Below are 16,064 nucleotides of genomic sequence, written 5' to 3'. Positions count from 1 at the left end.
CATATCAGCCATGAAGTTGTATGGTGCAGGCCACCATAATATTATTTATTTTACCTACCTGATGTCTTTTGTTGGGGGTTTTAGGGGAATAAACGGTTTAAATGTGGCAAAAGGCCTGGAACTGACGTAATGTACAAGTAAATATGTCAGAAAAATAATCTGTCTGTTTTGAAGTTTTGTCTCCTCGCTCTTGTCTTGCAAAAGTTTCTGGTTAATTAGTCTTGTTAAATCATTCGGTTCTTGTGTATTTATAGCCTTTGTGTTTTCCTTTTCTTTGGACATCTTCCGATTGCCCTACAGTGTGCTGTGAAAGTCCAAATTGTTGGCTGTGTGTATATTCAGTTTCAATGAAGAGATTTGAAACATTGCACTTTGATATATCCTTTCACAGAAAGAGGAACAAAGGTTTTTTTTGTTCATTAATTTGCAATAAAACATGGCTACAGTCCCATCCTTTTGATCTATCTTACTGCATCTGCAGTAAGCAAGTTGGTCCTTACCCAAAAGTGGCTGTGCGCAGTGATGATTCATATTTTTGGAAAGTCAGAGCTGTACTCAGGGACTAGAAATGGTCAGAAATGGTCTTTGTTGAAGGGTAGATGCTGCATTTGTCTGTGGCTGAAAAAACAAGAAGATATGGTTTATTAAAGTTCTGAACATCTCTCAGACTACAAATGTTTCGAACTATGTACTGTATATAAGAAAAAATGCTAAATTACCCATGACCTAAAACAACTTGGGGTGCACTGACTACACATTACTAAATGTAATTTCTCTTTATATGAATAGTTAAGAACAATAGCAGCAATTAATGTTATTAGCATTGATAAACTAGCTCTTACCCTGCTTTTTCCTCTCTATGGATGATTCCAGGGAATTTTCTGAAATGTATCTCATGCTTCTTGTATGAATAATGCCATCCTTAAAACATCTCTTTCCAGTGTGATAGGTCTTGGGCTGTCCAAAGTTTGGATAAAAGCTCCACTCAGATATGGACACCCTATTAGCCTCTAAATGGACATGGCAATAAATATAAATGATTCTGAAAAATGATCCCAGAATCTAATGACAAATTCCAAAGAAAGAGTTAAAAGTGTCTTGAGATGTTACAGCCTTAGTGATTACTGCAATGAAGTCATAGGAAAGTTTTCATGTACAGCTGCCACTAGAGATCCTTTTATTAATACTTGAACAGATAGACGTTGCTGATCAAAGCCTGACTCACGTGAGAAGGATCTCATCAGTTTCCTTTCATTTTGCAGATTTTATTAAAAAAGAAAAACTGAAATATCAGATGGTCCTAAGTATTCAGACCCTTTGTTCAGTATTTAGTAGAAGCACCCTTTTGATCTATTACAGCCATGAGTCTTTTTGGGAAAGATTCAACAAGTTTTTCACACCTGGATTTGGGGATCCTCTGCCCTTCCTCCTTGCAGATCCTCTCCAGTTCTGTCAGGTTGGATGGTAAACGTTGGTGGACAGCCATTTTTAGGTCTCTCCAGAGATGCTCAATTGGGTTTAAGTCAGGGCTCTGGCTGGGCCATTCAAGAACAGTCACAGAGTTGTTGTGAAGCCACTCCTTCATTATTTTAGCTGTGTGCTTAGGGTAATTGTCTTGTTGGAAGGTAAACCTTCGGCCCAGTCTGAGGTCCTGAGCACTCTGGAGAAGGTTTTTTTTGTTCATTAATTTGCAATAAAACATGGCTACAGTCCCATCCTTTTGATCTATCTTACTGCATCTGTGACGTAATGTACAAGTAAATATGTCAGAAAAATAATCTGTCTGTTTTGAAGTTTTGTCTCCTCGCTCTTGTCTTGCAAAAGTTTCTGGTTAATTAGTCTTGTTAAATCATTCGGTTCTTGTGTATTTATAGCCTTTGTGTTTTCCTTTTCTTTGGACATCTTCCGATTGCCCTACAGTGTGCTGTGAAAGTCCAAATTGTTGGCTGTGTGTATATTCAGTTTCAATGAAGAGATTTGAAACATTGCACTTTGATATATCCTTTCACAGAAAGAGGAACAAAGGTTTTTTTTGTTCATTAATTTGCAATAAAACATGGCTACAGTCCCATCCTTTTGATCTATCTTACTGCATCTGCAGTAAGCAAGTTGGTCCTTACCCAAAAGTGGCTGTGCGCAGTGATGATTCATATTTTTGGAAAGTCAGAGCTGTACTCAGGGACTAGAAATGGTCAGAAATGGTCTTTGTTGAAGGGTAGATGCTGCATTTGTCTGTGGCTGAAAAAACAAGAAGATATGGTTTATTAAAGTTCTGAACATCTCTCAGACTACAAATGTTTCGAACTATGTACTGTATATAAGAAAAAATGCTAAATTACCCATGACCTAAAACAACTTGGGGTGCACTGACTACACATTACTAAATGTAATTTCTCTTTATATGAATAGTTAAGAACAATAGCAGCAATTAATGTTATTAGCATTGATAAACTAGCTCTTACCCTGCTTTTTCCTCTCTATGGATGATTCCAGGGAATTTTCTGAAATGTATCTCATGCTTCTTGTATGAATAATGCCATCCTTAAAACATCTCTTTCCAGTGTGATAGGTCTTGGGCTGTCCAAAGTTTGGATAAAAGCTCCACTCAGATATGGACACCCTATTAGCCTCTAAATGGACATGCCAATAAATATAAAAGATTCTGAAAAACGTCTTAGATGTTACAGCCTTAGTGATTACTCTAACGAAGTCATAGGAAACTTTTCATGTACAGCTGCCACTAGAGATTATTTTATTAATACTTTGCTGATCAAAGCCTGACTCAAGTGGGAAGGATCTCATCAGTTTCCTTTCATTGGGAGACTTTATGTCTTTGATGTGCAGAAATGGGGCATCACTGTATCAAGGTTCAGGTATCCAGCGCAAATGGGATTTCCAGTCAAGGTCACATCTAAAACCATTGATATCATATTAATATAGTGTAGAGCAGGGGTGTCCAAACTCAGTCCTGGAGGGTCACTGTCCTGCAGAGTTTAGCTCCAAACCTAATTAAACATACCCGAATCAGCAAATCAAGGTCTTACTAGGTATATTACTAGAAACTTCCAGGCAGGTGTGTTGAGGCAAGTTGGAGCTTAACTCTGCAGGATAGTGGCCCTCCAGACCAGGACCGAGTTTCGACACCCTTGGTGTAGAAAAAAAATCCTCTGCATAAAATCATATGAATAGGATACACATAGGTTTTGTTTGACTTGAGTATTTGAAATATTGACAGTGGCTAGAGACAGAGCACAAGTCTCATCTTAACTGTAATGTGTTGTAACATCCGAGCTTTAAAATTAAGACTCAAGAGTCTCTCATTTGTCCCACTCAAAAATGCTGTTCTCTTTTTTTGATTCAAGTTATGCAATAAAACTTTGACACTTTGCTTCTACTACTCCAAACACTAAAGGAAAAACTGAAAAGCTGTCATTCACCAGTAACTTCAACTGCAGCTGAGTCAATTTTTTAATACTTTGGTGGAGAGAAACTGATTCATGAAATAGTTACTCAGTGAGAACAGGTTCAACGTGTCTAATGTTAGGCTTGAAGTCCTGCTCTTTTCCAAAACTCCGGAATGAGTCACCGAAGTCTGTGTGTTTCTTCATATCTGTGTATGACCGTGACATTTCACTGTAAGTGATGAAAAAAAAACTTAAAGGGAATGATCTGTTGTGCAGCATTTTTTGAACTTAGTAAATTGGCCTGTATTGCATTTGTAACTAAATAAGTATTTCTATGAAAAGATTTTCAGAAATAGAGTTAATTTAAAGCTAATTAACTTAATTATTTACACAAATAAAAAAATAATTATATTATTTGATAATATTGATATTGCTCATATTCATGTGATTTCAATATGTCTGCTACCACTGCGTCCTGCTTCTCATTAAATAAATCAGCTGTAGGCTAGCCTGGACAGTCTTAACTTCGTGTGAGTGTAGCTACATGATTTTTTTTTTTCTCCTCTAAAACACTATTCACTTCGTGAGGGGTAACACTTTTTGGGGAATAAATGACTAAATTCGTTAATGTAGACAGTTAAGTGTTATGTCATGCGATTGTGAGCAAGTGTTGCAATGAGACTCATTTTTAAAATGTGTTCGCCTACTTGAGCTCATCGCAACGCGACTAGGCTACTATAAATATTTTGTAGTAAATAAAAGATCAATTTTAGGATGTCGCCTATATATGGACCAAATATATTCTGGAAACCTTACCTCCTGTCCCTTATGTATAGATGATCCGTTAATAGGGAGTGATGGTCTTGGTACAGAGAGTTAAAAGCTTTAGACAAAACTATTGTAATAATCCGTTGCTGGGCGAACATAAACAAAACTGACAATATCCTATATAGAGTCTGATACAAATGCACTATAAATTGATCGTATAGCCTATATATTTGTTTAATTATTCACTTAGGCCTACTTACTCATATTCATCATTTATTCATATGGTAATTCTGTCGGTCTATTTGTTTGTTACGTTACAAAAATTAATATAAAATCAGTTTTTGAACTGACTTTAGCGTGTCGAAACGCAAGATGGCGCAAGAAGGTCATTTAACCTTACAAGGATAAATTACATTTACATACATATATATTATTGATACACACATATATATATATAGTATATTATATAGCTACTGTTGATACTCTGTACTGATTATTGAGTAGGCTACTGGAATATAACAGGCTAGAGGAAGTGGATGGAAAGTTTATGTAACAAGCATAATTATAATATATATAATGTAGAATTTTAGAATATATATAGAAACATCGCTCTGGCTCTGGTAATTTTATAGTGTATATCGAATATATATATATATATATATACTATAAAATTACCAGAGCCAGAGCGATGTTTCTGAACTCAGTGCAGATGAAATATGGAAAGGGGCCTGTCAGGATGAGGGCTGACTTTGATAACTAATCTTATAAATATATGAGTTATTTATAGCTGTGAAAACTTATAAAAGAGGAATATTTTTAAAATGATCCTCTTTTCTTTTTGTCAGGACATAGCTAGATGTGATTTCTTAAAACATAGACCATTGGCCATTTACTTATGTTTATAATGCAATCTATATGAAATACGTGAGTTATGGTTTGAGGACAACTGGTTTTAGGGGTACTGAGTGATAATGTAATATTGTGATTAACTGAAATGGTACATTTGTATTTAATTTCATCTAGCTAAAATTCTAAGTGTAAATGTCGCTGTTTATGACAGCTTGTTGTGGGACATGCTTTGACCCAGTGTCTGATTTGAGAGAGCGCGAGAGAGCCACAGAGAGAGAGAGAGAGAGAGAGAGCTCTTTAAATCCACCTGTTAGCTGCATTTATTCTTGCGCCTTCTGTTTGAGAAGGTGAACTGATCGCCAGGAGTCAGGACCGTGTGTTCGTGCATTAACTCAAGTTCTGCATTTCCAAAGTCGTCACCGCGCACAGTCTCCATCTTTAATGGACTATCACTGCCGACGACACCATATGGCACAATGTTAATGAATCATTTGCTTAACCGTCCACAAATGCCTTGATCTCGCAGGGACTTCGCAACAATCCTGCAACTCGCGCAAAATCGACACACCACTGGACTTTTTTTATTGATTCGTGAATATGGCAAAGCGACTGCACTGAACTGAAGCCGAGGTTTGCAACACATTGTTGCAAATATTTTGATGAAGAACACGATGCTCTCCCTCTCGCGTGCCCCGTAACTGCTTCCATTCATTCATTCATTCATTCAGTCAGTCCAGTTTGGCTCGAGCACCGTCTTCTCTCTTGGAGATTTTCCTTCCAGTTTCCTCTCAATTATGTTCACTTTCGCTGCCTTTTGCTATATGCTTTCCCTTGTCCTCTGTGCTTCTCTCATCTTCTTCGCGATCTGGCATGTAAGTGTTTGCATCTTTGACGTGCTTTGTGAAAATATACTGCTGCAGGATGGCATGCTTGTGTTAGAGCAGAGGTTGCTGCATCAGATCAAACTGTTCATCACCAGATCAGAGCCTGCTTGATATTATGAATGTCTCTGGCATGTCTTACATCTCCAAACTAAGTCACTGATTATCATTTGAGTGTAAATTGATAGAGACTTGGGTGACAGCATTGGCGTATATCCTGACTTGGTGGCACCAGCTTGTGTCAGGGAAGTCTTTTGCAGACCTTTTTGGTTTTCCCTCCTCTCTAGTGGCCAAAACACCTTTGTGGGTTGTTTCAGGTCCTTTTTTATCCATTTCAGGAAATGCATACCTGCATTAAACCCCATTACAGTTCAAATGTACGAGCCACGGTTAGTGTTATTTTCTGGCAGCAGTTTGTGCCTGACCTGTTTTGATGTTATGCTGTCCTTTATGTCTGTGCACTTTATGCAAGGTGTAACAGTTTTTTTTTCTCCTTAAGGACAGCTGCATTGAAGCACTCGCTCACATTCACAGCACTGCAAGACTGCTCTAGATTTGGGTCAGCACAGTCGTTTGCCCTAGGCTTGCTTTTGCATAGCAACAAACATTATAGCCTCAAGGGTTAAATAATGGGTAATTATGAGGACATCACATTTGACCCAGACCTTTTAGTGAGACATCATTCAACTCAATCTATTTCCAGTATCCCTAAAAACTGTCTTTCAGTTATTTTAAAAGAAGTTCCTTGTATTTGTCAGTTATTGTGTGAGGAAGGCAGAAATGCTGTTCTCACCGGTTTCAGCTTTTGAAGCTTTAATAGACTTAATTCGATCGGCTGACAATGGGAAAATCCTGACACGTTGACCACCTTTCATATCAGCAAATTGAATACATTTTAGGTTTTGAGTGCAGGTTCAGCATGGTGTTACATAATGTACAGTACGTTTTTATGTTGTTGTTTTTTGCACTGAATGCACTGAATATAGAGTATGGATTATGAGACAGCTTCCTCATTGTCCTTTTAAGCCATTCTGGAAAACAGTATGTAACCCAGAAATATCAAAAAGAGCAGCACCCACTTTAAAAAGGATCTTTATATATACATATAATCATGATTACTGAGTGCTGGGACATTGGGAAATTCTGAATATCAGCATAACTTTAGTTGATTAGTGCCCTTCAGCCAACATTCTAAAGTGTTGTAAGTTAATTAGTTTTTAATAACACACATAAATTCTTATTTATATATACAATTATCAAGCTGACAGTACTTATTGGCTGATGGCACCACACAAATGAGCACAATCCCAAGGGATCTTGAGCTGTGGTGTGAAAAGAAGCAGACCGGGACAATATCCTATGCAAGCACATTTCATGCTTTTAAGATCCCTCCACAAAGACACTGGCAAAGCATCTACTATTATATAATATTTGATTTATTTATTGTCAGCAAAAGTTTTGGGTTAGTAATATACAGTATATATATATATATATATATATATATTTTTTTTTTTTTTGCAAGGACAGTAAATTGATCGATTGATTTTATTTGTCAAAGAATCCTGAAAAAATATTAGGATGCACAACTTGATAATAATAAGAAATGTTTCTAAGAAATGCTTCATACTGAGCACTGGTTCAGTAACCGATTCCACAATGAAAACTGGAATAATGACTGGTGAAAATTCAGTTTTCAGGTATAAATTGCATTTTAAAATATATTAAACTAGAAAACAGTTATTTTAAATAGTAATTATATTTCATAATATTACTGATTTTATGTTTATTTACTCTATTGTTGATCAAGTAAATGCAGCATTGGTAAGCATAAAATACATCGGTAATACTTTACAATAAGGTTCCATTAGTTAATGTTAGTTAATGTATTAATAACATGAACAAACAATGAACAGTACAGTTATTACAGTATTTATTCATCTTTGTTAATGTTAGTTAATGAAAATACAGTCATTCATTGTTAGTTCATGTTAACTAATGTTAACAAGCACAACTTTTGATTTTAACAGTGCATTAGTAAATGTTGAAATGAACAATCTAAGATTAATAAACGCTGTAGAAGTATTGTTCATGCTTAGTTCATGTTAACTAAAGTAGTTAACTAATGTTAACTAATGAACCTAATTGAAAAGTTTTACTGACCCCAAACCTTTGGACGCTATAGCGTAATATTTTTGCCTTTTTGCCCCAGAATGGTGTAATTACAATATCTACGTGCAAGTTTAGTGATGAAAGTTAGCAAAATCCTTGAAATCTCACAGCACTCTCTCAATATTGAGATTTGCAAAAGTAGCAAATGTTTTCAAGCACTGTTAAGTCTATCTTTCTTTATCTCAGATTATGAGCACAGCAGAATCTATCTGTCGCCCTTTTCAAAGGGATGCCTATCTACATATTTCCCCTTGTGTGTTATTCTGCATCTGAGGGGAAATGATCCCCACATTAGCTTAACTAACACTGAGAGTCAAAAGCTCCCTCAGCAGATGTTTCAAGTCCACTTTTACAGCCAGTGGAAACCAACACATTAGTGCAAAGATGCACAGTTTAGAACAGTATTTAACAGATTATCTGTGAATGCAGTGGTGCGTTCGTCTGTGGAAGCTTGAATGGATTATTGAGATGAATAGTGGTTGTCCTAATTGTGGCACATTTAATTCAGGAATTCCGCAAGCTACTGTACTTCAAAGAGCTCTTGTTAAACATCGGAGGGCAACTTGATTAAGCTACAAGGGGTATTGTGTTAAACAGGCTTGCACATGCTAACCTGACTTGAATAATGTCAGTATATGAACCACAGTTCTTTTCACTAGAATAAAACATCTTTGCTATACAGACTAGATTTTCAGTTCACAAAAACAGGTTAATGCTCTATTGCACTGGAAAATAATGCACCACCTACACTAAACCCTACCTTAACCTAACCGATAGTGTAAACAAAAGCTTGCTTCTACAAGTCTTTTATCATGACTCACGATTCACAGGATTCGGTTGTACCTGAAGCACTCTGCATCACATATGTAGTGCTTGCCAGGGGTGCTACCGAGCAAGTTTACTACATCAGAAAAGCCATAGATATGAAACTGGCTGTGGGGCAAACATCAAAATGTATTTGTTTACAAATTATACACTATGGTAAAAGTGTTTTGAGGTCATAACATAGTATTGTAACTGATATCATAATTTGTGTCAAAAGAAATAAAAGTTTTACTTCTACTACTGGTAAGTTTAGCTGGAATCTGAGTATGTATAGGTTTGTTTTTGGAGTTTTGGAGCAACAAATGTTTCCAATGAGCCTATGCTGGTTTTGTCATTTGCCTTACGCAAGCTAGTATTAGGAAGGTCTCTAACCCAAAATCACGGGTAATACCACTAAGAGGATTAATATTAACACAATTCTAGAAATAATAGTTATTGGGTCAATATTAGAGAATGAGGTGATGGATGAGGTCAAGCATGATATCATTTGTAGACAGTACAGCAGGCAACCAAGCAGCAATCTATAATTTCTCACAGCCTGTTTCCCTCTTACTGAAAACACAATGTGTTATAATCATGAAAAATATAAGAATGTTTGAGGAAATCACTTCTAATCATTAAAAAAATTAAAGACTCATTTTACTGAGCAACAATGATTGTTCTGTGCATTAACAAATATATTTATATAAAGTACCGTTCTCCAGTCAGCTCAGCTTTTTTCAATACAACGTAATCCTCAGATGGGTAAACTGATGTCACATAGGGAACAAAACAGCAATGTTTCCACATGGATGCAATGTGCAAATGTTACATTGTTTGTTGATTTTCTTTATAGAAGAAAATGTTTCCATGCAACATATGCAGGAACAATTTCTTACAGCTATGATTAAGATTCATATGCTGCTGTCAGGTTTAAACCTGGCCATTTTAAATGAACCCATTTTAAGTGGTTTGTATGGTTCGTCAACATTTAGAAAAAGCCTTCAGTTATTTATATGTCACTTGTGTAGCTTCTATGGTTCAATGATCCCCCTTTTGTGGTGCAAATTTAAATGCGATTATTAAAGGATGGTCAGATTTAAAACGTGTATGTAATGCATTTTTTTCTGATTATGTAGCGGTTAAACCTCACACACTTATCTGACAGCCAAGCAGAAATTTTTAGCATTTTTACTGCTCGTGTCGCCTACAGAATTGAGAGAGTACTGATATACTACAGGAGAGGTAGTGTAGGAAGAGAGAACAGTTTGGTCTGTAACAGGGGAAATAAGCTTGTCTAATTTGATCTAACTTTAATTTTGGCTTCTCTTGCCTTGTGCATGAGCCATAGCCATGAGCACCATAAGACCCTATTTGCTCAAATGCACTTACTAAAGGGGATAATTTCATATGCCTTCGCAATCTGAATAATTTTTGTCACATCAAGCAGTACTAACATACACAAGTGGATATTCATGATATATTCAAGATTTCAAGATATTGTCAACTCAAGAAAGATCCTGAATATTCAAGTTTATTGCATTTTAAGTGGTATTTATGCATCTCATTAGCCATCTTGGTCAAAAATTAGATAACGATATGAGTGAATGATCTCAACACATAGTATATGTTCAAGTACTTTCACTTCAAATGCACTAAATCCCAGCCTCAACCCATTCAGAAGTACCAGTACTTACATTGAACCCTATACATAGTAGCCAGAAAGAAATGCTAATTTTAAAGAAAAACGTCATACGTACTTAGAGGCTTTTGCATCTGAACTCTTTATATATATATATTCAGTTGTATCACCCAGCTCTACTTCCACTAAGATGTAGAAATAATAGAGGATAAATCTGAACGAAGTAATAAAAAGAGGGTGTATCCTTAAAGATCACGCAAATGATAAAAATCCATGTGTCTAGCCTAATGATAATGATCGTGTTCCCTTTTTTTACTTTGTGTTTTCAGATAACAGCCTTTGATGAGCTTCAGGCAGACTTCAAGGTGCCGATCGATCAGGGCAATCCACTTCACGCGGTAATTCATGCAAATAATGGACTTGATCATTTGATTCATTGCCCTTTCCTGCACTTCCATGGAAATGAATGAGTTTGTATGTGTGTGTGTGTGTGTGTGTGTGTGTGTTTATTTGTTTATGGTGGGAATATATTTAAGCAAGCTCTGATCTTTTGCAGGCACCAGGTGTGTTGCCTACCCCAAACTCTGAAACATTTCCTGCCATCCACAGCATTGCATGAATAAGCCATAGAGCAGCTGTCTATGTGTTGTCTTTCCTCTGCTGGAGGCCCTGGCAGCTTTAATCTCACTAATTAATTCAAACTAAGGCAACTTTTCCAGCTTTTTGGATACACCAACTGTTATCCAAAAGTTTAGAACAACATTGTCATTCTAGATGCCAGGATTGCACAATAATTTACATGTGTGTGCTTGATACCTCGCCAGGCTACATAGTGACAGAAAACAAAGCAAGAGGCACAGGCTATTTTGTGTCGGAAAGTCACTCAGAAAGTGGCACTGACAAAATATCTGAGTCACGTATCTGCTCTGCACAAAACTTCGGTAGCCATACTTTATTACTGTCTTCCCAGCAAAGTGTCAAAGTAAGAGATACATGCTCTATATGTCACCCACCCCTCTGTGAGACTGGAGGGAACTATAGAGGATGTGGAAGGTGGGGGTGCTAAAAGATTGATGGCCTCCTAGCTGATCTCACCACCCAGTTAAGTCAATCTCACACCCTGCCTGGCTAATTGGCGTCTTCTGTCAGTCTTCAGCTGGGAGGAAGTCAGGACTTCATCCTGTGATTCTCATTGGGGCTCCGCTTTTGACTCTAGTCTGCACAGTAGTGCTGCAGTCACTGTGTTCAGTCCCTCGGGCATGTTAATGCCACATGGTCAATGCCACACATTAACGTGTGTTTCGTAAACAGACAGCAAAATAATTTTTTTATCAGTAGTTTTTGGGCTAAGAATGAATTTATCAATTAATATAGACACAATAATTGACACAATTAATGCAGCATTGTTTTTCAATTTCTGAGGGTACGCTAATGTTTTATTATGCTTATGTTGTTTGTGTCAAAACAGGGCAGTCCGCATATACTCTGTGATTGGCCATGTTTGAATGGATGTAAACATTAAATTCTAAAAAAAAAAAAAAACGTCACTATAGGTATCACTAGTGGTATTTGGTATAAATAACTGTGAGACTGGCCTTGATATTACTTGATAGTAAACAGATATTAGCATATGATAAGAAAGAATAGAGAATCTTGAAAGTTTATTTTTTATACCGCATTGGCAAATAGTTTTTCCCTTGTTTATTAGCATAAACTATCTGTCACAGTGTTTGTTGTGGTGACCTGGACTGGTCACTTGAGGGCGCTCTTCTGTTTTACGTTGTTTGTGTTAAACTCCATTTCCCATAGTCCCCTGCTCACTAATCCTGGTCTAATCGGTAACACCTGTTCATCATTAACCCAGCTATATATATCATGCCTTCTCTGTCTGTCATTTGCGTCTGGATTGTATTGTCGTCTTAGTTGGTGTTGTCGGTGTCAGGTTTTGGATTACCTTTTGCAACGTTTTGTCCTGTTATTATTTTCAATAAACTGCACATGGAACTTACCTTGTTTCCTCCTGGCATTCCGTGACACTATCATATATATAATAGCAGTATTGATATCAATATTGGTACTGGTATCGGGTGAGACTGGCCTTGATAGTACTTGATAGTAAAAAAGATGCCATTAAACAAATATTATGCAAACTATAATGTCTTTATGTTGATTCTACATTAATTTGTTGAATCAATGTGTAATTATTATTACAGATTTTAATGTATGTTTAATGCAATTGAGATGAATTGAGAACAGAAAACTGTAATTCAATTAAAAATGATTACTCCGTTCACAACCCTAGTTTTGTCTGGTTTTCCAGTAAATAATATCTAAATAATATTTAAATAAATATCCTTGAAACAGGATATACTTACTTGTGAAACAAAATTGCTAAAGCTATTATCATTAGATAACACAGAATACATCTTGAGTTTTTCTTACCCCGTTTGGAAAATAGTGTTATTCTTGTTTTAAGCATAAATCTAACAAAATTCAGTGAGGTTTAAACATTTTAAACTTTAATATGTCTGATAAATCAGAGAGCAAGAGCTAGCAGAACCGTCACATTTAACTGCCCTTGACTGCCACTGCCCGGCTAATTCTGTGAAGGCATTCAAGACATAATTCTCCAGCAATTAAACACTTCTGATGCTATTCTTTTATAGGATTCTCTAATAATCCTTGATGTGTTTTCTTTATGTGTTGAAACGAGGTATCTTTCATGTTAATGTTATGAGCACATTAGACGGAATTAGTATCTGCTGCGTTGCCTGATGCGCGCAAGCTTTTAATATTTTATCATGCTAATGTTCTAGACAGACATTAACTTGCATGTGACTGATTTCAAAGTAAAACAACATTAAATTAGAGGTATCGTTATGTTGCTTGCATGACGGCAAGAGTTTTATGATCCAGATGTTTGTCAGCATGCACAATATGAACAATCCAACACATTAGCTCAGTTTTTTTTTATTTACTTTAGTAGAGACGCAAGTAACATTCAGTGAATCAAACCCATAACTTTGACTGTGCCCAGCTTTACCAGCTGAGCTACAGAAGCATTACTAAAATAAAAGATAATTGTCTAATTCAGAACCTATGGTTATTACCTACCACGTCTGCCTTAGTAGAGGTCACATGACCCACCTCAGGGCCCACTTTGAATTGGATACTGATGGTCCCTTTGGGGTCAAATGGCATCTGTTACTCTCCATACCATTCAATTAGCTGCATGAGCTGAGCAGCAAGTCTGACCATTTTGCTCTGGCATTGAAACGTTAAACTGAATCATTTAGAAGAGAGAAATGAAGAGTGATTCAAAAGACACAGCAGAAGTGGATTTTAAAAAAGAAACAGCTTGGGTCTGACAGATTGTTTGAGAAAGCTCACCTAACATACACAATTTTTGTTAACCAGGGGCCAGTTGCATAAACATAGTCACCATGTTAAGACTGTGTCTTAAGAACTAGTTTGAGTAATTAGTAATCAAGTGGTAATCAGCCTTACTTTTTGGATTTAAATTAGACCAATCTACTTTCTTTATGTAACCAATTTCAAAAAGTGTCTTGCAGAAATAAATTTGATGACTAACTTTTAAGACTAGTCTAAGCAGTTTATGCGCAGTTTTGTTTCAGGACCCATATTTTACATTAAGCAAGCCGGAAACATTTATTCAAAAAGTTATTTTTATAAAAGACTGGCACAGATTGACAATTTTGGTTTCTAAAACAGATTGTGGTCAGCAAAAACTGTCTGCAAATGAACCTCTATTTTACATATCCTAAGCCATATTTTATTATATATATACTGTATATATATGTATATATATATTTTTTTACATTATATGCTTTGTTCATGGTATGAGGGGATGCCAAACAACAGTGGTCAGCAAAAACTGTCTGCAAATGAACCTCTATTTTACATATCCTAAGCCATATTGTATATATATATATTTTTTTTTTTACATTATATGCTTTGTTCATGGTATGAGGGGATGCCAAACAACATATCCATTGTTGGCATCTGCCTATTTTGGCAAGTGTCTAAAGTGACCAAAATAGTTAGCTTGTTCAGAGGTTTAGCTTTCATCAGATCTGTTGATGCTCTTTTCATGCCATCGTTAGATGATATGCTGAATATTATTTGCTCTAGAGAGATGATAGACTCAGTTTTGCTGCATGTGTTTGCGTTAGTATCTCTGTCAAGGACTACCCATATGTATGTTGCAGATTCCATAGCTCAAGAACATAATATTCTGGCTGCTGTATTGACTCTTTGTCCTATATGTAATATATTGTTTACACTGTATGCCAGCACTTGTCAAGCAGAATTTGTGCTGACGAATATTTCAAAGGGAGCTGAGTCTAATTGCCTGCTAATTAAAAGTGCTGATATTGCTGCAGTTATCTCCAGTCGCTATGGCTGCCAGTGGAATATATGTGCATGCTGTTGTTGAGGAGGTTGAGAATGGTGTGAAAACATGTCTTAAGCAAATTTGGATTAACTAAAACGAGGTACGGCCCAAAAATAGTGAGGGAGTTGAGGGTAACTCATGGATGTTTGGTGTAATCTCTGAAACACAGCTGTGTGCTGGAAAAAGAGAGTGGGAGGTTGTCAATCAAAGCCTTGGAAAAAACTGTTTAATAATACACTGAGGAAACTTTGGGAAAATAAGTTTCATATCAATTATATTTCACAAATTCAGCAAACAAGCGTAATGCCACCTTTTTTCTAGTGGAATTATTTGTATCTTTGATAAATATACTGCAAGATAATTGTAGTAAAAACTGTTTAAATATATTAATCAAATGTATAATATATTATCATGTAATATAATAAAATAATTATAACATAAATGAAAAATGATATTATATTAAACAAACTGACTTAAATTAAATTAAATTAAATTAAACTGACCATTTCTGGTGAAGAGAGTTTTCTTGAGTCAAATCAGGTTAGAGTTTTTTTTTGCATCCTGAAATCACTTTCTCTGCATGCAATTTTTGTCATATATTATTTTTCATATTCGAGGCACAAAAAGCAGCAGAACTCAATAGGAGGCATGTATGGATATATGTTAAAGTTTTTTTTTCTTGCCGAGTAGGAGTGTTGTAGTGGTCACTATGGGTGGTTCTGTGGATTAGTGAATAACAGCACAAATTATTTAATTAACTAGTTATGGTTAATTATTCATATTTCCCCATGAGCTGATTCGCTACATAAGTTAATGTGAATTTTCAAAATAGCAGTCAAATATGTATGTTTAGACTTGTGCATGTTAAAAAACAGCATCACTCTTCCTGCCACGTGATATATGAACAGTTCTCTGTTAGGCAGCCATATAGTGCAGCCATATTTCTTCTGTGTTACTCGTGTAAGATTTATTTGTGCTTTAACATATGAAGAGTTCAAATGCAAAAGCCTCTAAGTGCCATTTGAAATGTTCTTCTAAAATGAGCATTTTTGTCAGGCTCCTATGTTTATGTTCAGTTATTTTACATGAATGGCAATTAAAAGAACCTATTCATTGCCATTAAAGTGAAATTA

The 16,064-nt window shown here is 36.0% G+C and overlaps 2 protein-coding genes across 3 annotated transcripts in view; one reads left to right on the top strand and one right to left on the bottom strand.

Annotated features, from left to right (window-relative positions):
- Positions 1 to 527: 527 nt before the first annotated feature.
- LOC107601458 (spermatogenesis-associated serine-rich protein 1-like) lies at positions 528 to 3,608 on the bottom strand. The gene is given in 5 exon segments (XM_016293642.1): positions 528 to 574; positions 2,200 to 2,238; positions 2,463 to 2,630; positions 2,787 to 2,911; positions 3,511 to 3,608. Coding segments are annotated over 5 exon segments (477 nt in total).
- Positions 3,609 to 5,340: 1,732 nt separating this feature from the next.
- cnih3 (cornichon family AMPA receptor auxiliary protein 3) overlaps positions 5,341 to 16,064 on the top strand; it is a 26,608-nt gene continuing 15,884 nt past the window's right edge. For both annotated transcript variants that reach the window (XM_016293763.1, XM_016293761.1), the window contains exons 1-2: positions 5,341 to 5,893; positions 10,847 to 10,915. In XM_016293763.1, coding sequence (XP_016149249.1) covers positions 5,816 to 5,893; positions 10,847 to 10,915 — 147 coding nt within the window. In that variant the 5' untranslated portion in view covers positions 5,341 to 5,815. The remainder of the gene's footprint in view (positions 5,894 to 10,846; positions 10,916 to 16,064) is intronic.

The sequence above is a fragment of the Sinocyclocheilus grahami genome, unplaced genomic scaffold (genome assembly GCF_001515645.1).
Source record: "Sinocyclocheilus grahami isolate Dianchi unplaced genomic scaffold, SAMN03320097.WGS_v1.1 scaffold306.1, whole genome shotgun sequence".
Taxonomy (NCBI): domain Eukaryota; kingdom Metazoa; phylum Chordata; class Actinopteri; order Cypriniformes; family Cyprinidae; genus Sinocyclocheilus; species Sinocyclocheilus grahami.
Note: the sequence above shows the minus strand (reverse complement) of the source record. Positions and strands in the feature narration are given on the sequence as shown.